The sequence below is a fragment of the Betta splendens genome, chromosome 10, assembly GCF_900634795.4.
Source record: "Betta splendens chromosome 10, fBetSpl5.4, whole genome shotgun sequence".
In the NCBI taxonomy this organism is placed as follows: Eukaryota; Metazoa; Chordata; class Actinopteri; order Anabantiformes; family Osphronemidae; genus Betta; species Betta splendens.
Genome location: NC_040890.2, coordinates 8,246,677 through 8,268,898, shown reverse-complemented (window position 1 = coordinate 8,268,898; position 22,222 = coordinate 8,246,677). Strand labels below are relative to the sequence as shown.

Genomic DNA, 22,222 nt, shown 5'->3' with positions numbered 1-22,222 from the left:
CGTAGGCACCCAGTCATTATTCATCAGTTCACTGGAACACTGGGCAGACAATCACAATGAACCCAGAGCTGACTGGCTCAGGCTGGATGGAGGTCGTTTTTCTGTGCTGCTCCTCTCCGTTATTCGATCTTCATTCTGATAAAACTCAGATGGCATAGCAACCATACAACCTATATAGTGTAGTGTATTGTAACATGCTCTCTGGCCTTGATCAGCAGCCTCACACAAATGCATCTCCTTTACTGTGTATGATTTATTTCTATATTGCATAGGAAAGCACACTATGATAAAAACTAGATTCCAAATTTAAACAGACTCAAATCAAATTCTTGGAAAACCAATGTCTCCCTGTGTATCTACTCTAGCTGCAAAAGCATTTGCTGTGGCTTTAAGTCTGCTTATCCATAATAAACCCAGCTTCTGCTTTTATCAGTAGACACGTGTCACCACCCAGTGGCCATTTAGCATCATTACACCGTTGAGTTGAGTTGGTGGTGAAAGCTAAGGCCCTGCGTCTGTAACATATATCATGACATGGCGTGTGACTTTGTCACACTGTAAACAAACTGGACCAGGTTAGGAGGGGAGCTCAACTGTACACTTCCAGTACAGTTAAGCATATTCATTTGAACTCAAGAATAACTTAAAGCTCGATCAGAAAACTTGAGGTGCACCTTTCATATGGGAGCACTGTCTAAATGTTTAGTGAGGCAATGTACACTGTTGGACAAGTCATAAAAACTGACACCCTGAACCCACCCCCAAGCATTGCTACAATCCTGCACCGCTGACGTCAAGGTTTAGGCCTTTCAATAGGTAGGATATTTCCAGTCCTTGAAACTTTAAACACCGACTGTATTTCAGTGTCAAATGAGAATAGGGTGTCTTTTAACCTGTGTGTATACCCAAGACACCGGGGCCTTCTCGGTTTGCCCGGTTAGAAGCCTGAGTTTTTGACCCCGCGTGAATTCATCTCGAGCTTTGCCACGACGCTGCATTTGCGCATTCCATTATGATTTAAACGAAACACAAGTAAAGTGCAAAAATACTGACAGTATAACTTTAATGACGACAGGATACATCTGACTTCATGAGCCTGAAGGCATTTTATAAGAACATGTGCTTACAGGTGAGTTACAAACTTCTAGACTAGGTTTTCTAAATTTAACAGCTAAAGCAGAATCCACATGCCGACACAGAATGTGGTGACAAAGCACTAACAATACAGGAAACATGGTTAGTTGCATTTTAATCTGAGTACATATGGAAAGCCCATTCAAAACACATTATTACAAAAAAGCCATATCAAACGTAATGACAGAGCAGAACAGATTTACACACGTACAGTACATTCTCAATAGGGTTAGCTTATGTCTCGGGCTGGGACGTCACAAGAATCCCAACAGAATAAAAAAATAAAAATAAAAGCCTCAAAGATGCTTCCAACCCACGGAGCTTAAAACCGAGGACAAACACTGCCTCACTGTGAAAACATCAGGAAACAAATCTCTTAAGCTGAGCCACAAAATCTGAGCACGCTCCGGTTGGCACCAGGTGCTGCCCAGCATGTGGTGTACGATGTGTGTGCCTGAAATGGTCAAAGCCTGTGTCCGTGACCTTAAAGCAGGAGGAAACAGGAGTATCAGGAGACAGAGTTAATCATCATATTAAAAAATAAAAAAATGGGTGGGTATGTTTGTCTCCTCCTTGCTCCACTGCTCTCTGCCTTGCTGGCTCTTGGCTGTGGCCCAGAGGAATTCTCTGGTGGCCTCGGTAAATATAACATTTGGAATAACAGTGCCAGAGCCCCTGTGTGTGGACTTAACCCAGTTCCTGGGTCCTCGCTGTATCGCCCGCAGCGCTAAAAGGTAGAATAAAAAGGCCATCGTGTCTCTCCTGACCTAGGTAAGGGAGTAAAGGGGAATAATTTAGAGGAACTAGAGATGTGGATGGGGTTTTGCCGTGTCTCTTTCCTGCCCAATGGGACACCAGACAAGATTATAACAGCTCTTCTCAAGAAGAGACTTAATCATGGTGCTTTCATTGTGAAAGGGTCACAAAGCCAGGCTCGCTCAGAATCCAATACCCAGCTCTGCCTCGCTGTGTTGCAGTAAGGTCTGACTAATATAACTTTGACTTATTGTCAACCTGCAGCAGTCCAACACAAACTGACAATCATCCAAAGTGCAAAATCTAAGACTTTTGTGGCTCAAAATCACTGTAAAATAGCTTGAGGTTTAATCTACCCATGACGAAGTGTCAGCCATTCACAGATAAGCGGTCAGTGTGGACAACAACATGTTTAGGCACCTTGATGTGTGATTTGTACATTTGAAAAGGACCCAACATCAAAACCTGATTAATCACTCTTGTTACCGCAGCTTACCGACAGGTGACAGATGGAAAAGTCCACTCAGTAGAACAGGACAGCGAAACAAGAACACTGATGTCTCCTGAAACCGTACATATTCATCCGTAACGTTGCCGACGCCGTATTGAACAACGTGACGCTAACACTTATGAAACAAAGAGTCCATAAAACGAGTCCGCTATTTTAGAGCTTCCTGGACGGCAAAGCTCCACGACACAGGCCGCTCTTCGCCGTCTTAGTTTCTAGCTTTATCGAGACTTATCAATACATACATGTTAGAAATAAAATGTCCATGTTCATAGTATTACATTTGCATCCCCTAGATCTTCACCGTCAGAATGCGCTAGTTTGTTGGCTTCTTGGCCATCATGCACTACAATTCATATGTGCCAGAGCTGGACTTGAAACCTGTACAATTTGTATTTAATCATCAAGTATCTATAATTATAATACACATTCCCACTTTGAATCAACAAGTAGTGTATGTTACATATCTACAGACCGATGTGTGATGGGTGCAATACTGTCAAGAGCACAACGGAAAACACACCATGTTGTATGTCAGTATTGCATATTGTAACTATATTTATACATGTTTATATAAATATAGATAAGTATATTTCTATGTACATTTTGATATTTCAACATTGCATAAAGAATAAAATAAATAATACAAATATAATCAAATCATACGGTACGTATGACTTGACAAATGCTATATTAGAGCCAAAATAGTCCTAACAGTTAAAATAATGATGATAGTTATTAATTTAAAACAAAACAAAAAAAAAAAAACATGGCCTACTGTCTGGTATAACAGTAAATGCTACACCACAATAACCCTGCAGGTTTACCAACTGCTGGAATGACTGGAGAGGGTGGAATAAGGACAGGAAAGGTTGGGGCTTGTTTCCTTCTGCTTAGACTGTCTGGGAATTTGTGTGTGTGTGTGTGTGTGTGTGTGTGTGTGTGTGTGTGTGTGTGTGTGTGTGTGTGTGTGTGTGTGTGTGTGTGATTGTATAAAAGTATGCATAAGTCTGCAAGTGTGGTTTTTAAAAAGGTGTAAGGGGTTAAAAGCTGGACAGTCTCCTGCGCTTTCACCTTCGGATGTCGGCGGCCTGGGGGTCCTCCTGCTCGGCGGCCTGCCGGGCCTCCGGGCCCTGGCGCCGCGCCGCCTGGCCGCGGTTGCGTGGGTGACCCCCGAAGCCCGCCACTTTGCCGGCTCTGTCCCTGTCTCCTTGCCGCGTGGAGCGCGGCTGCTCCGGCTCGGGGTGGGCGGGCGGCGGGCGGCGGTGGTGCTCGGCCGCAGAGCCGGCGGAGGACGGCGCGAGGGAGGAGCAGAGGCTCAGGCTGTCGCACAGAGCCCCCCAGTTCTGCTCGCACTGGAGGCGCACGCTGCGCGTCAGCGCCTCCTTCACCTCCTCTCCACAGCTCAGGAGGATGTTCACCAACTCCACATATGGACTGGGCAGAGAGAGGCAGAATACTCACATGAAGCCTGTGTTTGAATGTTTGGATGCAGAGTACATCAGCACGACTGCTACGCATGGTAGCTGAGACCAAAGTGGGTCCACAGAAGGTAAACAATCAGATAAAAGAGACAGCCACATGATGCAGACCAGCCACTCACCCTTTAGGGAAGAGGTCCTGGAAGTGGATCATCTCCACCATGACGGCCACGTTATCCTTTGCAGCGGAGCACAAGTTGTGCTTGAGATAGCACTCCCTCTGGAGCTGGAACACCATCTCTTTGATGGACACGCACTTCCTGCTGATGCAGCTGAACTTGTGCCGCAGCCCATGAGCCATGCACTTCAGGGCATCCTTGATGAACGACTTCCCCTGTGTGCAGACAGACACACACACCTGTAAAGTCCCCCGCGGAGGCTGATGACTCTTGCATGAGTCATGGAAAAGACTTACAGAGCTGTGTTTTAACACATGTTACACCTCTGACATTGAAGGAGACAAAGAAATTTGGCGTGAAGAGCTGTGAATTGTGCTGTTGCTCTTGTGAAACAGTTTGCACTTGTCTGCCAGAGTAATGCAAGGTCCTAGTATGTGACCCTATAGAGATATTAAGACCCCGGGCCGGGCCGTGTTGGCACAGCTTCAGCCTCTGCTATGTATGAAAAGGGAGCTAACTGGGCTTGTGGCCAGCTGGCTCAGCGCTCTTCTGTCCTAACTGTACATGCATCAGTCCAACGAGAGGGGAACGAATTGAGAGGAAGGCTGATTGTGATATGTGCACGTTTGATTGCACAAAAACATGGACATATTTTAAGAACGTCAGAAAATAAATAAATCTATTCATGGGTTCATGGGCGTAGTGAGCCGGGGGAACAGGAAAAGGTGCGTTGCCTTCGGTTACACCATTTTTGCAGACAGTCTGGTTTTAGTACCTGAGAGTCAAATTTGCCAGCGTTGTGCAGGAACGTCATGCAGATTTCCTGTAGCCCTCGAATCTCGCAGGAGTTATTCTCAAAGCACTCAAACACACCACAGCCGACATCGCCTGCACTCACCAGGCAGTGCTGAATCTCAGCTGCAAAGAGAGAGAGAGAGAGAGAGGGGGGGGGGGAGAAAGCAGGTTAGGGGGAGGGAACTGGTCGTCCGTTCCCAGCAGAGACGGCAGCGGACTGTTACAGAGGCGACGGCCAGAAGGGATCGTACTCAAACTCCACTTTCACACCGAATGCTGCAACCAATGACAAAGGTGACGCGGCGTTCAGCTATTTCCACAGTTTGTGCGAGCGTTTAACGCTGATGTGGAGCAGAGGGGAGGAAGTAGAATTTCCCCAGGCGAGAGGTTGATGCAGGGGAACACTTGGTGACATATCGCCGTGTCATTCTGCACCACAAACCATCTGCACTGCCCAACATTGAGACGGGATGGTGCAATGCAGATACAACCTGGGCTGCTTACAGAGGGAACAGGTCTATAGGTGCAACAAGTCTCCAATTGATGAATCTAGACAGAATGAGGCAGTGGGTTTTATTGACAGGAGGAGGAGACTGCTAACTGAAAATGTCATCATGTGAATCATGTGCCCTTTATCTTTACTCGGGAATAAACAGTCCCCACAAATAACAGTTTATGAGATATGGAACTGTCGCCACACACACACACACACACACACACACACACACACACACACACACACACACACACACACCTTCTTATGCTGTGTGACATTTATTTTCGAGTGAATGGCGCAAACTCCAGCGGCTGACGCACGCAAACCATAAGCCCGATAGCGTGAGAACCGTCTCCCCGTCACAGGGAAGTGCGCACCGCTTGCGTACGGAAGGCTCTGCGCTGGTCTCATCAAGTGATAGATTACTTGCGACTTGTTAGAAATCGCGCTCATCAACAAAAGAGGTTCTGTTGGGCGGAGGAGGACGGCGAGAGGCTGCGGGATTTGCGGACACCGCGTTGAACTTTAGTGCGCAGGAAAAGTGAGCCGCTGTGAGCGGTGCTTGTTTCGGCATCGCGGGAATGCGCTCGGATCGTATAGGAGCTCGGTCGCGGAGTGCATTGAATTACACGACGGCGTTACCGGGGGGTTCGTCCCCGGTTTTCACGGCGCGGCGCACGCCGTAACGTTTATGCGCTAAAGTTCACGCCGCGGGTTGCGAGTCACGCCGCGCGTGGCGACGCATCGGCCAAAGTAAACGACGGATGTCAGAGGAGAGGCCTGGAAGCAAACGTGACGCGGGTGCGTCGCGTTCACCGGACACGTCAGATGTTCGGGGGAATTCGAGCGCAATTGCTGGACGATCTCTTCCGTTTGCGAACTCCAATTGCGAGCGCTCAGCCGCCAACGCGCTCCTACGGCCGATCCTGCTCCACTAACCTGCTTTAACGCATCGCGCTGCATTTATTTGAACACACGCATGCTAAACCCCGTCCCCCCTTCAAACACACACACACACACGCACACACACGCACCCACACGCTCCAAGTATTACCTACAACGCTCGCAAACACTACTGCGCACGCACACCTAGCTGCCGCTCCGTCGTATACATTACCTAGGCTATTACCTTGTGCCGTTCTATTAATACTTTACTAACATATTGAATTTCTGTCTGAGAGTATTTACAAGATATCTCCTTTCCGAGTAATCGAAAAAGGTCAGTCATGTGCGCCGCAGCGCCCGAATTTGAGTTAAAAAAAAAAACAAACAAACAGATTGCACGGTTTAATTTGCAGCCACGCGAACACGTGTCCGGACAAACCCCACGTCCCCGTTCTAGCACTTGCCCCCAAACAATGTCCTCCACATCGTGGCCACCGGTGACACGCATTCCCGTACCTGTGTTCTGCAGGGAGAGGCGCCCTTTCTGGCTCGCAGGCTTCTCCGGTGGGCTGTCGTGAATGTCGAGATTATCCGATCGCACCGCTTGCTCCAGCACTGACAAAACGAGCAGCGCCACGGCCAGTTTGACCAGCATTGCGTCTCCGACGGGGCGCCTCGATTCCCAGTAAAGATCCAGCAGCGCGTGAGGGGGTTCACCTTGGACCAGTGATCAGCGCAGCTGCGGCTCGGTGTCTTAGGGGGGGCAGCTGTAGGACTGAACGCATGAGCTGGAAGAGATGCTGCCTATATTCCTCGGAGCCCCGGGTGTCAATTTGGATGAAGGAGTTAAGCAGGTGTTGTCGGTCAGAGCTTCACAACCAATCAGAGACGCAGACATTCACGTCCAAGGTTTTAGGGGAGTGTCCAGTGAAAGTCCCCTTTTTGCCATAAAAGTGGTGCTGTAAAGTAATATTAGAGTGAGTTCTTGTGTGATAGCTGTGGGATGACCAGGCAGCCTTCACAAATCACATCATTTAATAGCACCTGTAGAGCCTCAAACACGCTATGGGCTAATGCTCTTTTTAACAGCTCATGTGCATTTGCATGTTACGGTCATTTGCAGTTCCTGTTTGTTCTTGCACTGTGAGCGGTGACAAGTCCACACAAAGTCTGCTTTTGTCATAAAACAGGCGCACTCGTTCGAGCTGCAAGGCTACAGCAGTGGGAGGATCAGGACACGCCAGGCTTTGCCAGCAGACTGGAGAAAATTGAAGCATGTGATGTCCAAGTGCTCCACGTTAAATAGGCTTAACTTGTGTCTCTGCGAGCTCCAAAGTCATTAACGCAAGGTAGTAATTACATTAACTACAGTCTCCAAGATGTCTTGCTCTCAGAAAGTGGGTGAAAAGTTCGAAGACAATAAAAGCCACTACAGTGCATTTAATGTTGTAATAAAAGAGACAATCAAAGGCACGAAAGGACTGTATACAATGTTATGTGGTCTATTAATATCACATGGATTTTTACATTAAGCTGTTACGGCTGCGCGCCACAGTTGTGGTCAGAAGAAAACCTTCTACGAATAGAATATCTAACTAACTTTTTTTGATGAGGTGAATGTGAGGAGCCCTGTCACACGATGTCCAGTTTAGCCTGTGACAATGAGGTCTGCTAACCGCCGCTACGGGGAGCGATCTAAGAATAGAGGGCCGCCGCTGGCAGGCCGGCGCGTTTGGAGACTTTGGAGGAATCTTTTTCAAGGGCAACACTTGGGGGATGCCATGTGGAATAACTGCAAGCAGGCCGAGCCTGCGAACGGAACATAAAGTCTCTGTCCCGAAAATGTTTCCAGTGACCTAATGGCGTTAGAGTCAGGTAAAGGGCCTCTATAGGAGCCAGCGCTGCACTACACGGGTAGAGGGCTGCTAATGGACGTGAGATGGTGCAGGATGGATGCTGCACTTGGGCTTTAAGCCTCTAGGGGGCCCACTGATACTAATTGTTCCTTGCTCTTCCTAATTACCACATAGCATTAGAGGCACCTCGTTATGATAAACTAAACATCCAATCATGAGCTTCCCCACAGCCACGAGGCTGACTCACATACGATCGGTGAAGATATAGTGTGGAGATTACATGCAAATTCCCGTAACCACAGCCAGCAGTTTTCTTTTCACTGGTGGTTTATGAGCGTAAGTCCCATGTTCAAAACACACTTTCTGGGTGGCAGTAAATGGCAAACAAGCAAGTGGTTTAGTGTCTGTGTGTGATGGGGTAGGGGGTAAATGCCCGACTGAAACCCAGATCCAGAGACAAATACATTACGCCACTGCTCAGGCGCCCCATAAACAAACATGGGAAGTGATTGGTGGCCATGTGTGTGTGCGTGAAAGACAGACGGACGGAGGAGCAGACAGATAAACAGGCATCCGATTGTGGTCGGCCAAATTACATAGATTTGTGAGCTTGAAATCTGTTTATTATAACATTTCATTTATTTTTCTTGCACGAGAAGCCCTGGCTCTGTCTGCTGGAAAAACCTTAAAACATAGGCTATATTTAGACCATCAATGAAATTAGCCCAGAGCAGGAATTGGACTCCCGCTTCAACCTAACCAAAATGACGATCACTTAGAGCTCTAAATATAGATAATTACTATCTTGAGACTGCAGTATCTATCGTTTTAATTGAGGTTTTTTGTCAATGCAGTGACAGTTGGAGGAGTCACCACAGCTGAGAAATGAGGGGTATTTTGGCCCCAACAGAAAACCTCAGCATTTCAATACTCTTATTAAATTTCCTAATCTGGATTTGGGAGACGTCTGCCATGAATTTATGATAATGTTCTGTTTTCTGTTCTAATGCATCTGATTTTGATGCTGTAATCTCATTTTAAAATGCCATCCAAAGCTATGGACCACAGATTGCCTTAAACCTGATGAGCACAGCAGTGCAGTCGCGGTGCAGTCTATAGGATTTCCAGTAGGTCGGAGCACAGTGGCACGTGTCTGAAGGTGGGCCTGGTGTGTCTCCAGCTGTGCCCATACCACAAAGTGGAATCTCCTGCTCAGTTCATGTCTGGTAAAAGCTTCCCAAGCTGGGAACACACCCTTGATCTAGTCCAATCAGGGAGCTGCTCAGGACCACAGGCTTGTAATGGTGTGTGCGTCACTGGTGCCTACTTATGTTGCGTTCATGACTTATGGGAAAATCTGAGTGAGGTTCTTTCAAAGATGGCCTGAAAGGACGTGAGTGTTATAGTTCTTTAATATAATTTTTGGATTGATATGTGCAAGGTCACAGCAAAGAAAACCACATCTGACAGTTTGATTACATGTTAGTTATCGTTATAACAACAAAGCATTCATCATCAGCAGCATACATGTAAGCTAAATGGAGTAGCTAGTTGGCATTCGATTTGATTATATATATATATATTTTTTATTTTAACAAAAGTTTGTAAACATAATATACTTGATTTGTTGCTGGGATTTGGTAAATGTGAGTTTAATCACAAATCAAGAAATTAATAATATGTTAAACATCAATTAATATCAAGTCAACACATTTATACCCATTTAACAAAGAAGGACTCAAGTGATTTGTTGGAAGCTGCAGAAGAGGGGAACTTTGAAGTGTAAAGCATATTTACGACGTCCCATGAATGCATCACAGGCACTGGCAATGAAGTCAGAACATTCAGCGGTTTGATGCCCCAAATGAATGAAGGTTTTAAACAATCTTTGAATTGACGTCCGTGAACAAGCAGCCGACAGCCTGTTACTGTATATTTTGAAACATACAATATCTCTCCTATAAACACGTGTATTTTAAGCAGGGTGTGTTTAAGTGTGACAAAACTGTCTCAACCTCCAGTTAGTGGTTATTCGGCGCTTTTCAATCACATCACACAAGTGTCCTTGGAAGATGGAGTCTGCTCAGTTCTTATAGATTTGCAGAGGTTTATGTGTCTGTTTTCTGACCGCATGTGCTGCATTTATTTAAAACTTGGATTGTTAGGACATCAAAGTGATTTATATAAACGTATATGCAGCATCACTCACTTTCATCGTCCCATCATGGCTGCATGTGTTACAGCTTAAAAATGTGGACACAATGCAGCGCCGTCACTGTCTGTGATGACAGGAGAGTGAGGACCGTCATGCTCTGGCTGCTAACGCTGATTGTGTGACGGAGCAGGGATTTTATTATGTTTATATGCTATTTCATCCGCCATGTGCTGGAATCTATTTCATGTTTATCTTGCGTGAAGGAATTGTCTTCTTTCAGTGACACTGTCCAGAAGATAGACAAGCGCGCTTTGACAGCAGTAATGTTCATTCACGTTGACTGCTCCACTGTAAACATACAGAAAGCAGACGTGTACTGAGTTGAGACCCCTGGGGCCCTGGCGAGTGATCAACCAATGAAACCACAACAGAGAGGCCAGGCTGGGGTCCGGGTGAGTGTCTGCATTTGTGTGTGAATAGAAGGGGAGGGGGGGGGTCATCACTGGGAGGGAGGCTTCTGTAACAGCAATTAATGTTGCCAGTTTACAGACTTCTTTTAGCACTTTTACGTGAAGCATGTAGATAAAATTCAGCTTCAAGTTCAGGACGAGTAGTGGAAAGCTGCTAAACAGTAACGGCATGACCCCACAGGAAGTTGGTCCTAAATCCAACAACTACATAATAATTTAAAGTCTGATTTATTTTATGATGAGGGAAATATGACTTTTGAGATTTACTATTTCCAGCATCAACAGTCTGTTACACTGAGCACACTTTATCTAGTCCCACTGATTCGCATTATGTCATGTTTGACCTTTATGGTCAGGTCGGAGAACCAGTTGGGACTGCTTCTGAATATGGTCACGAAAACACAGCGAACTGTCTTTATGAAGTGTAAATATAACTTATAGATCCTGTCATAGGTGGAAAAGCTCGAGACGCGAGCAGTGTTAGGCTGTGAGGAAAAGAAGCCATGAAGTATCCATACCAGAGTCTTCGAGGAACTTGAATATGATATCTCCGTCTCTAAATTTGGCTCAGTTAACGACTGTGAGCGTTTGTGTGTGCTGGTGGATGTTGATGGTGTCAGGTGAAAACCTCGCGGCCCTCAAATGTTGACTTCATGTGAAGGTTGCGCTTGAAAAAAGCACCTGTGATTTAGTAGATTTTGGCGACGCGTTCATGGTTTCGGCACGTGTTTTGAGCGTAGCGGCTGAAAATGGGTCACTGATCAGAGAGGGAGAAAGGCAAAACCTCTCTCCCTCCCTATTAATGCACCCGTTGGTTTGTAAACTCACCTGACTTGTGAAAGGAGACTTTTTACTAGACCCGCTCCGCAGGCCAACTCTGGGCTCTGACTCCAAGCAACGTGAACGCGCCACATCTCAGACCCTCACTTAACTTGCCTCAAACAATGTGCTATTATGGAGTTCTCTCTGTATGGGTTATATTGCTACAGCGCTGGCAGATTACAAAGTGCTCCGTCTCATTACTGTCCATATGAGCCTCGCCGGCACAAAGAAGTGATTGAGTGATAAGGGGAAAGGGACGGACTGAAGCTGCCCATGAGAGCCCTCACCTTGGCTGCTCCAGCCTCGATGAGGGGAGAGGTGATGTCATCGCGGCTAGAGACACCGGGGTCGACCTCTCTCATAGGTGGGCATGTGGAGACAAAAGAGAGCAGCTGGGACACAAAGGCCCCATTTAATGAGAGTTAGACATGAGGCCAGAGCGGACTCCGTGGGTGGCACATAGTGTCATAGCTGCTGAAAAGAGCAATGAGCAATTAATCATCTGATTCAAGGGCTTATTATGTAAGATCAGTTTAGACAACATCACAGAGACAAAGGGAGACTTTCTGGGTTACACTTTGATTTGATCACACCGATCCCTCAACTTTGCCTTCATCCCATAGTGTTGAATCCAGGGATGCTATATTTATCATGATGGTCAGGTCCAGCAATTGTGCAACCTAATATGACACACTTATACCTCATTAGAGATGAAGGGTCTTTTGTGGCAGCCTGACAATCATTAAAACTTCTCCCCTGGCTTGGCTTGTTTACTCTTTGGTAATTACCAGGTGATTGCAAAGCCTGCGACCCACATTCAGCGTCGGGTCAGCCAAGACATGGGGGATAATTGACAATATTCAGGGAAGTGCACGTAGAGAAAGAGTGTTAGAGTGGATAGTCATTTGTTCCTGCCTCATTAGACTGTGTTAGAAGACAAGCTGGCTCACAGTATTCGTACAATGGAACAATACCTCGTTCCACTGTAGAACCAAACCGTGGACTCTGCTGGTTCAGTGTCTTTGAGGGAGTATATGTATGCATTCGTTCACTCACCGGTAACATGGAAAGCAACTAAGGAACTGCTGTGCAATGTATACAGCATGCCTTGGAGCTGAGCTCATCTGCACCAAATATAGCCTCTTACCCGTTTCACCTGTCTAAGTCACAGCGACAGAAACAAGTGACCGAGTGGCTGCTTTAAACACGCACATAAACAGCCTCTACTTCTACAGCGCCATCCTGTCCTACACGACACTCTGAAGTCTGAATCCACACCACAAAGGTCAAGTCAGGAATGACTGAATTAAAAAGCTCAAGACATCAAGCTCAAAGGGCTGAATATGTTAGATGACGACCTGTCACGGGACAATTGTGACCAGTTTCAGAAAAGTGCGTGTATTATTTTAGTGGATCGCAGCCAAAGCTGCTGATGTATTTGGCAGTAAACCTTCCACTCTGCCAAAGCAGGTCTGATCATTTCAATGGCACAGACCTGTTGCAGGTGATCGTGACTGGCTCCTCTTCTGCTACTAAGCAGTTCACATTCACACCAGTTTAACTCACACAGTGCATTGGCATGCATTTATTGTAAATAACCATGTTAGAGACATCTTTACTTACCAGCACTTTATAACAGTGCATGTGCAAAACAAAGGCAGTTAGTGTCTTGGCTTAGTTGCCCTGTAAATGGCAAATACAATGACTGAATTTTCAGGTTCCTCGTCATCTTAGTTCATTTAAATTCACTCACGGATTGGCAAGAAATAAGTTCTCTGAACATTTACTCATGGTAAACATGGTCCATGTCTAGCTATATTACAAAAGCGGAGTATTTAGAAGAGGACCATGCACAACACAAGCACACAGACGACCTGCAGGTTCACACCTTCAACCATCTAACAATTGCAAGGCAGGAAAAAGCAAGACAATGGTTAGGAAACAAACTCAGTGTTGTTCAGTTTTCAATCATTTAAAACACTCCAAAGTTCACAAACCATGTATTTAATGACCTATTTAACTTCAAAATGAAGCAAGAAACTAAGTTAAACTTGTGTTAACCACTAACATAATTTCAGGCTGTTAACCAAAGCCCCATTGAAATTGTAAACCAGCTGCTAAAAATGGCTAAAATGGCTGACACATGCGCCAAACCCTCAAAGTAACAATGTTTTATTTCCATTTCACTAACTCATCAGCTTCGTTAAATGTGGCTGTTTGGGGTTATAGTCAAATTCTGGAGAAGAAAGGCTTTTATTTGCATCTGTGATTAGCTAGCACCCCTCAGATAAATCTTGGACCAGCAGAGGTCCAGCTATGCGTTGGTGAGAAATAATAATCCTGTTAGGTAGCTCATTATAAAAGTGTTGTTTGACATGGCTTAATTGAAAAGCATTGTTTCTATACTGGCGCCTGTGTTTACAGACAACAGCGTTGGACAGTTACGGTGAAAATAGCCTTATGTAAGATTACCTGTCTGTAAGGAATAAAGCATCTTATTGTTCGTAGCAAGGGCACCATATGCATTCAGCATTTTTTCCTAGTTCGGTAACAAACTGCCAGGGAAGAAACAATTTTCTGATAGTGGTATAAATAAAACACATGATATATTTAGAATAGTTGAGGTTAATTAGCCAGCTCATGAATTAGTGGTTGGGTCCACATCAAACCAACATGTCACAAATGCTTGTGAACCTCAGTGCCATGAGGTTACAATTGTAGGATGTTTTGGGATATTTGTTGTTTACGACGTGTGTTCTACAGTTAGCGGTGACTGATTGCTGTGATGGTGTGTTGGAACATGCTGTATTTTTCCGTAAGGCCAGCGGCTGAGAGGGGGCTGGGCCGCTGCAGCAGATGAAAAGCCTTCCAGGACCGTCCAACCTTCCCAGGAATGCCCAGAATTCCAGTTCCTAATTATGACATCCACGGAGAAGAGGCCCAACACCCCTCTCTGCCACCACAACGGCAATTACAAACACACACTTGGTGAGCACATGCGCGCACGCACCAGCACGTGCACACATTCCAATTACCCTTCTGCGAGCATCATAGCAGATGAGAGGCAGAAAGCGACGGGGAGATGGAGTGAGAGGATTGAAAGCCCAGAGCAAAAGCAGGGAAGATGGAGCGAGGAGAAGGAGCTAATATGCCCAGAGTTGGTCATTTAATCACTGCTGTTTTCTTTCCTCTCTCTGCAGGCACTTTGCAGGTGTGGCGAACTTGACCCACTTTCTGGAGGTGTTTGGGATCAATTCACAGGTAAGGCTAAAAGGTAAAATTGGAGGTGCAGCAGCAGACAAACTGTTTAAATTGCTTTTAAAGTAGTCAAATATTAAGCAGCAGATTCAGGAGTTGTATAACAGTATTCATTAGAAGTTGTATTCGAGTCAATAATCTCAAGATTCACTCTTTTAGCTCTGCTTTTGGTCTCCACCTACTCAGGAGAAAAATATGGCTCATGGCTACCAGAGAGTCCATCAGCTGTCCAGCAGAAAGTGCAGAGCTTTACACAGACAGATTGACAGTTGCAAACCATTTAAGTTCTAGCCAGAAAATCAAATCAGTGGTTATAGAACTGCACTGGGATATGTGCAAAGTTAGCTGATAATTCTCATAGGAGAGATCACTAACGCCACAGATGTTCCTTAATGAACTTACTTTCTAACTAGCGTCCTGTTCCTATATTTCCATTTGGATCGAGCGGCACAGAGCCGGTTAATGGGTTTGTCAGCCGCGACTTTTTATACAACCTCTTTGGGACGCAACGTCTGTGGTGAGAGTTGTGGGAGGTATGAACACGAGTGTCTCTATTTGCTCTGTACATTTTGTTCCTCGGGGGAAATCTCCCTGATTAAGTGCTACTATTTTGACAATATGTCAACTCATGGGGAGCAAAGATGAATTTATGTGCTTGGCTGTTCTGTAAACAGCTTTGCTGACCAACATGTTCCCGACCTCATCCCAGCGCTGCCTGAAAAAAAACAGAGAAAAACGGCCTGAAGACTGCCTTTAATTCTGCTGTCAGACTGTAAAACTGTAGTGAATTGTTTTAATTAGATGCCATGAAGTGCCCTCTCATTTTTCTTTTTATCTTCTAAACAAATTTGCGGCGTAGCATCAGTGAGTGTGCATCAATCTCTGAGACCAAAATACAGCAGTACCTAAAATGCATATGTATGTTTCTTTATTTTTAGGATCAAGCCCCTGGCCAGACCACTCTGTGAGTCACTGTGGGAATAAAAGGGCCCTTTGCTAGAGATGGCACACAAGGGTCCTTCATAAGCCCCACATGGGCACTTTATAACATCTGACATAAGCATTTATAAGTGTGGCTGTGGTTCCATCTCTGCATGGCTGATGGAGTTCAGTCTGTCGAGGCTGCAAGGTTTGCTCTTGCCCGTTAACTCTTCTCTTCGTTACCCGTGAACTAAGAAAAAGAATGCAACAAAGAGTGGATACTAGGGGGGTCGGCACAGAATCAGAAGAAGGCAGGAGGCAAAAACATTCAGAAGTAGATTAACACCATAAAACCGGGCCAATCATTATTAGCCAGAATAGTGTTAGTCTGCATCAGAGGTGCTGATTGATTTTATTGCTTGTTATGAAAAAGTTCTCTGCTCCTGTGCATTGTCTGGTATAGTGACGGGTATTTCTGTCAGAACATCTGACTGTAACATGATTTATACAACAGTCTTCTGCAACACCTCTAGGGCTAAGGATGGATGAGTTTCAAGGTTTCAGAGTGGATATTGAGCAGGTTCTATGTTTACAGTGTTCACCTTTGTGCTGTGGTCTTTCAGCACGATAAGCTACTTTGGTTAACCAAAGTCATGTCCTGTACGAATCAAAAATCTGAGCTGATGATGACCTAAAACCAGGAGGAGGGGCATCCAACATATTTTACACCAAACAAAAATGTGAACTAGAATGAAGCAAAAAGCCAGGAAATAACTGAAAGCATTAGGATTAATCATGTTTGAAGCAAAGATTGGGCCAAAAAGGTTTGAGGAAATGTCAATACAGTTCTGTGAATAACTTAAATCTGCAAATAATAAAAGGGGGGATGGACAAAGTTACTGGGTTCATCCTCTGGACACCACAAATGTCGGCGTCCACACTAAACTAACATGTGGACTGAAAGAGCAATGGACACACGTTGCCTTTCCTGGAGCTCTGTCACTCACAGGAATAAAAAAAAAAAAACGTGTTGGTTAAAGTTAGAAAAGGATTGTGGCCTGGGTTACAAAAACACAATGTGGTAAAGTTTAGGAAAGGATCAGGGCCGTGGTTGAATAGAAGAACAACCAATGCTGGTGGCTGAAGGAATGAAAACAGCATGCACTGTCGTCACAGTTCCCCAAACGTTGCCCTCAGATCTCTCCCATAGCAGATGCTCTCACCTTTGCCTCTGACAAACAACAGTTATAATTCGCACAGCCACACCAGGTCCTGAGAAAAACTTATCAACATAGATCATTTAAGATATCTGAACGAGCCGTGTTTTTCTAGTGAGCACTGGTGTCTAATTTTAGCCAATGTCTTGCTGGTATGGAATGTTAGATAACCTGCTACCAGTTTTGAGGCCATGCCTGAGTGTTTGTGTTTGTAACCATATGTGTGAACATTCCTTGCAAGGCCAAGCATTAGAGCTGAGTGCACAGAGGGGGGTCAGTGGAGTGCTTGGAGACCAACTCAGTGAACCCTGGTAGCTCAGTTCATCCTTCATCATTACCTTGTGCTGAAAGATCACAATAAGACAGAGAACAGACTGCCTGGACACACAACACACTTTTATTCACCTCACAATCCCTTATCTATCCTCTAAACCCGTACTGAGCCATTGCCTCAGAGCGAGTCTCATTAATTTGGTTTTGAAACACGTTTCTTTTTCTTCATTAGACATTCATGTATTAGTTGGACAAATCTCCTGTGACCACAAAAGAACTACAAATAGCATCTTGACCCCAAGGTTGAACGTCCGGTGTAAATATTTGAAGCTCTGCTGCTCTTGTGCAAGAAGTTGAAATAAACTGGAACCCCAAGTACTCGGTGCAACGGTGATGTGTCCCGTAGTTTGAACCTCTTCTTTGGGTCCCGACTCTCCATCAGCCAAGACAACATGGCAGAGGGAGATGTTTTAAAAGTCTGGGGAGCCTCAGTGCAACGAGGTGCAGCTTAGTTTCCATGACACTGTGACGGTGGGCGCCACTCATCTTCATGGTTGCGGATTCTAACCCCCAATCTGATGATTACACTGTCTTGGCCATTCCAGGGTGCGTAGTCATACCTGTGGGTTGGATGGGAGCTGCAGACAGCTAGTGAATTGAAGTTGAGTGTTTATGGTGTGAGAAGCAGCCCTGGGATCTAATCGTGGTCTTAGTGGAGTCTGTCACAGTAGGTTTGGTGAGAGGCAGACAGTGGCCCTCTGTGGGCAAAGGTTTCTGTGGTCGGAGCGGCTGCATCTCATGGCTTGAGTTAGCTCGAACCTACAGCATATGCGTGCGCTGGCCAACAGTCCTAGTTAACCGGCCGGTTTGTACGCGTGGAGTGTTCAATTTAACTGCTAACCCGAAGCCGGGCTCCTTCCAGAGGAGCTGGATGAAGTTGCTGCGTGGGCTCTTTGCAGGCTGAACGTGCGCCATCAGTTTGGGTTAGAGGGAGTTGGCCTGAGGAGCTGAGGATGTAGCAGACATGCATAGTGGTGGGAAGTATGTGGTAATTATTGTGTTCAGGGCTGCCATATGTCAACTCTCCCCTTCTGGATATTTACTGGACCCACATTCCTCTTGATGGGTTGGTGGATGGGGATGCACAGTGTGTGTGTGTGTGTGTGTGTGTGTGTGTGTGTGTGTGTGTGTGTGTGTGTGTGTGTGTGTGTGTGTGTGTGTGTGTGTGTGTGTGTGTGTGTGTGTGTGCATGTCACCATATGCATGTCTTTGTCTGCATGCAGCAGACAAAGACATGCATATGGTGTGCACCACCACAGTCAGTGCCCTGGGCCATCTTCCATCCTAATACCTCATTGTCTATTCTTGTTCTTCTCTTCCTCACTTCTTTTTTTGGTTTATATCCCCTCTAGAGATTCAGTTTGTCTTTTTGGGGTTATTTACATTTTTCAGAGACGCGGCTGTTCGTCGAATATACAAATACATCTCCGTCTGTTTATGTGTTGTATGTATGTTAGATTCCAAGCGTTCTCCTAGTAATGATGTGCAAAGAACTAGGTGCATTCGTTGTGTCTGTCTGCCGACAGCGGGAGGTGAACTGCTTCCATTAGAAAAACAAAATCCTTTTTGCGTATTTGTTTTGAATAGTTCCCTGAAATCCCTTCAAGAGAAAAAAACAGAGAGATCTGCTGGCTTGAGTTCCTCCACACTGTTTGTTTTTGTGTACCTGTCATGATATGAGCTGATTTCACCTCCACTTTTTCAGAGCATTTGGATTCATAAATTAAAATCTCTGGGAAGCTTACAACTGATCACTGGAGTTTATTTTTTCTGCGCTGTCACTGGTAAAACATTGATTAAAAGTTCCTGTTTCAAAAGATCTGACTGTACTTGAATACATGAACAGACATGACCAATGACTTCTTCTGTGACTTTTTTGGCTCTATCCCTATTCTGTCCTATAAAGGAATTAAGGTCCCGCTCTCAGTAGGGAGTAGCTTTCGTGGCATTGCCTGTGAAGCTAGAGCTGATTTGGAGGATTATTATAATCCAGTAAGCTAACATAAAGATAGTTTTATCAGGAGCTTAAGGAGTCTGTAAAATGGAAACACTGCAAAAACTGATATGCAAGAGAGACTTAGAGGACTGAAGCAAGAAAGGAACAGGCTGAAGGTCATGCAAAACAGCCGAGACATATTTAACTAAACTTCTTCTGGATGCGGCTCCACTCTTGAGACCAGGGATTCACACACAGTAGCCTTGGTCTGACGATGGTTTATGGCCTATTGCTCCACACTTGTCTACCTGCCATCCCTGTGTGTGGTGATGTCAGAGGGGCAACTCATGCCTGAGATCCGCTCCTGGCAACTGTCCAGACAGGTTGGTCAGAAGTCCCCTGTACCATGATGTGTGATGTACATACAGCAGGCGAGGCCTGAGCAGTGGTCTTGCCTGTCATAGCGGGACCCTCTAAGGAGTCTGTGTTGTTATAGGATGGGTCCCAAGCCGCGGCATTAGCTCTTATTCCCCACAGCCACTCATGACAAACCAGCGGGCTTCAGATGTGGCTTTTCCACACACAGAAGAGCAGAGTGGTTCAGACTAATATTTTATAGACCAGTAAAAACAGCACCATAAACAGAGGCCTCACTGAGAAGCACATGGGGGTCTTGGTCCTGTAAACCAGCAAGTCAACGAGGCAGCGAGTTTTGAATATGCGTTTTAATAGCGATTCACCAAACGCTGCGTTGTCCCGTTTTGAAAAATTATTGCTGATGATGTGAACTCAGCAGCTTAAACACCCAATTGTTGTCTTCTTAACACGACTTTACTCACATCTCAGCTTTTCCTTGACGGTCTGAGTTTCCTGTGACAATAAACTTCATTTGTTGGCCGCGTCTTGGATTGGCCGCACTCACTTAATCGCACTTTCCTAAATCAAAAATTCCACAGAAATATAGTTCTATGAAATACGGTATGGTGGTGTGTTCCTAGAATTTGGTGTTCCTAGAAGACTTGGTGCTAAATCTCAGGAATGCATATGAAACCAGAATGTGGGCCAAATGGTTTCTACGAAAGTCAAACTTGGAAACAAAGTGACACCGAGTCCTTTCCGGATTGTTGGTAAACTGCTATGATGGGAGATGGGATTTACTGGAGGAGGCACGGTGTCCTGTTGTGCTCACGCTGCTCGGTGATACGGAGGACCGAGACGTCTGATCCGCTAAGCAACAGCTCTCCCTCTGGATTAGGTGGTGGGCACTGAGGTCAGCGTTGTTGTCTGAGTCACACACACACATACATACACACAATGCAGTGCAAAACCAGACATAAGTGCCACCACACATGAATGGAGATAAATGCAGCGAGTGCCTGAGGTTTCCATTGTGGCTGTGTTATATGAGTAAATGATTAAACTGCATAGTTGGAGCCTGTCTCCTGCCCGCAGCAGCATACTCCAAGGCCACACAGCTGGTACCAATTTGCGTGCCCCCGCCACATCGTGATCCAACTGCATGTGTAGGAATCATGGCTTATCGTGGCAGTAATTCACTCCTTCCTCTCATGCCGAAGCTATTCTTGGCCTTTCTGCCTCTTTATTTTTAGTCACGGCTGCTTCTCTGGACCATTGAAGTGGTCTCGATGTTGTGTGTCCGCTCGCAGCGCTTAGAACCCGGGTTGTGAACGGACGTGAGTCACCTTGGTGAGACGAGCTTCATTGGCTTGGTTTATTTTAAAATCTACAGATGTTACCTGTCACACTGGGTGAATGCCGGATGTGTGTGTGTGTGTGTGTGTGTGTGTGTGTGTGTGTGTGTGTGTGTGTGTGTGTGTGTGTGTGTGTGTGTGTGTGTGTGTGTGTCTGACCGTGCCCCTCGTTGCATCAGGTTCAATTGGGGGCTCGCACAAAGAGATCTGGGTCCTATTAAAGCTCTGGCAAACGAAAACACAAATAAAAATAGACTATAAAGTCTCTGATAAATGTTGCTTTGAGTGCATTTAAGACATTAAAGCGGTCACTTGTAGGACACGTGTTTTATGTCCAGGCTGAGGTGCCTTCACAGGAGGATGGGTGGCCCCTGGGCTTCTCGCTTGATGACCTCATTCACCGTTAGGCGGGAAATGAACTGGTCTCCCTGTCCTTTGTGCCCGGTCTCATCCCAGGGTTCCTGGATGGACTGAAAGCCACAGGGAACATGGAGTGCATCCCAGACTAACATAATGGAGTTAATTGATCAACTAAGGTTCAGTCGGGGGACAGTCCTTGAATGGACTTGTTCCTTCTTCATTTGTGACTCGCTGACGTCCAAGATTACCTCACTCCATTCATTGCTTCACACCTGAATCTGAGCTCCTAGGTCACTCTGATAATCATGATAGCTCCCTTTGTCTTCCTCCACTGCCTTGTTTTTGTTCAGCCCTCTTATCTCAGCAGGGCTCATCTGGACATTGAGTACAGACGGACAGTTTGCCCAAGCTCTTGTTAAAGGAATACATTTTAGTATTTCTTGAGAGTTAGTTATGATAAGATTCATGTCACTACTGTCCATATGCTAATAGCAAAGCTACATGTAAAGAAGCTCTAGGAAGTACCTGTGTCTGCAACCAGTAAGGAACTGGTAATAAAAAAAGATGAGTCATGATTTTTGGTTTTCTTTTGCATAAAGATTTTATTGTTTGACAAAATATGAAAACTTCCGTATTGCTATATACACTGATATATATATACACATGCAGTCTGACATAGTGATATTCAGTTATTAAAGATTTTGAAATCTCACAGAATGTAATTTATTGAATAGTGGTAGAAGAAAACACCACCACATGGAGGGAGGGGACTGGTTCTGAAGTCCTGGTCTGGAGTCACTGAATGAGAACTTGCAGAAAGAAATAAGTTAATGGTTTTGTTGCACTAGTCAGGGATCAGCGGGGGACTTAAAACCATGAAACAGTAAAATATGAGTTTTTATAAAGGAATTGACTGAAGGCTTAGATGCAAAAGCACAGAGGCACATTTGAAATATTAGGTGTACATATAAATATTGTTATGTGGCTGAACAGAGATTATATTGGGAA

General features: G+C 45.4%; 1 protein-coding gene and 1 long non-coding RNA gene across 2 annotated transcripts; one reads left to right on the top strand and one right to left on the bottom strand.

Moving 5' to 3' along the window:
- Positions 1-1,046: 1,046 nt before the first annotated feature.
- On the bottom strand, positions 1,047-7,205 carry stc2a (stanniocalcin 2a). Its single transcript, XM_029165721.3, has 4 exons — positions 6,691-7,205; positions 4,774-4,916; positions 4,002-4,213; positions 1,047-3,835 (listed from the first exon to the last, which is right to left on the bottom strand). The coding sequence occupies exons 1-4, from the start codon at positions 6,827-6,829 to the stop codon at positions 3,469-3,471; spliced, it is 861 nt and encodes a 286-aa protein (XP_029021554.1). The 5' UTR covers positions 6,830-7,205; the 3' UTR covers positions 1,047-3,468.
- A 7,105-nt stretch (positions 7,206-14,310) lies between these two features.
- On the top strand, positions 14,311-21,809 carry LOC129604758 (uncharacterized). The gene is made up of 3 exons (XR_008695946.1): positions 14,311-14,465; positions 14,678-14,738; positions 15,674-21,809. It is a non-coding gene; the product is annotated as an uncharacterized LOC129604758 (long non-coding RNA).
- The last annotated feature ends 413 nt before the right edge of the window (positions 21,810-22,222 follow it).

What these genes read in the sequence shown, in the direction of transcription:
- stc2a (XM_029165721.3), bottom strand. Translation starts at nt 6,829, where the DNA reads ATGCTGGTCAAACTGGCCGTGGCGCTGCTCGTTTTGTCAGTGCTGGAG. An exon ending in CCTCTCCCTGCAGAACACAG is followed by an intron (nt 4,917 to 6,690) that starts GTACGGGAATGC and finishes CTCTCTTTGCAG; the next exon opens with CTGAGATTCAGCACTGCCTG. An exon ending in CAGGACCTCTTCCCTAAAGG is followed by an intron (nt 3,836 to 4,001) that starts GTGAGTGGCTGG and finishes CTCTCTGCCCAG; the next exon opens with TCCATATGTGGAGTTGGTGA.